The sequence below is a fragment of the Corvus brachyrhynchos genome, unplaced genomic scaffold (genome assembly GCF_000691975.1).
Source record: "Corvus brachyrhynchos isolate BGI_N302 unplaced genomic scaffold, ASM69197v1 scaffold303, whole genome shotgun sequence".
In the NCBI taxonomy this organism is placed as follows: domain Eukaryota; kingdom Metazoa; phylum Chordata; class Aves; order Passeriformes; family Corvidae; genus Corvus; species Corvus brachyrhynchos.
The window spans coordinates 206,231-206,792 of record NW_008237429.1 but is presented as its reverse complement, the minus strand read 5'-3'; the positions used below and the strand labels follow the sequence as shown (position 1 = coordinate 206,792).

The following is a 562-nucleotide window of genomic DNA, read 5'->3' as shown; positions in this document are numbered from 1 at the left end:
CCCTGCCTTTGGGACTGGGACAATCCTTGGGCTCCTTCCCGCCCAAACCATTCCATAAATCCCGGATTTGCTGCCAAGACAACACCGGGGCAGCACCAAAAAGCGGGAAAAGAGGGGGAAAAACGGGGAAAAAACCGGGAATGAGCCACTCCTACCTGGAGCTCGGCCTCCTCCTGGCGCAGCATGTTCCGCAGGATCTGCGCCGCGTGCTTCTGCATCTCGGGATCCTGCAATTCCAGAGGCAGGAATCACCCTGGGAACGGCCTGGGAGGGCTCTGGGATGCCCTGGGGGAATTTCGGGATCACTGGGAAGGGTCTGGGATCAACTGGGGGCGGTTTTGGGGTGACCGGAGGGAATTTTGGGATCTCCTGAGGGAATTTTGGGGTCGCCTGGGGGGGGTTTAGGGTGGTCGGGAAGAGTTTTCAGATGCCCTGAAGGAATTTTGGGATTGCCTGGAGGAGTTTAGGGTGACCTGAGGGAATTCCAGGATCTCCTGAGGGAATTCTGGGATCACCTGGAGGAATTTGGGGTCACCTGAGGGAAATTTGGGATCTCCTGGCG

At 57.8% G+C, this 562-nt stretch overlaps 1 protein-coding gene across 1 annotated transcript in view; it reads right to left on the bottom strand.

Annotated features, from left to right (window-relative positions):
- Positions 1 to 562, bottom strand: part of LOC103613521 (rho guanine nucleotide exchange factor 11) — a 33,401-nt gene that overhangs the window by 29,031 nt on the left and 3,808 nt on the right. Inside the window, exon 6 of the mRNA XM_017731151.1 lies at positions 156 to 232. Within this exon, the coding sequence (XP_017586640.1) occupies positions 156 to 232 (77 nt within the window). The remainder of the gene's footprint in view (positions 1 to 155; positions 233 to 562) is intronic.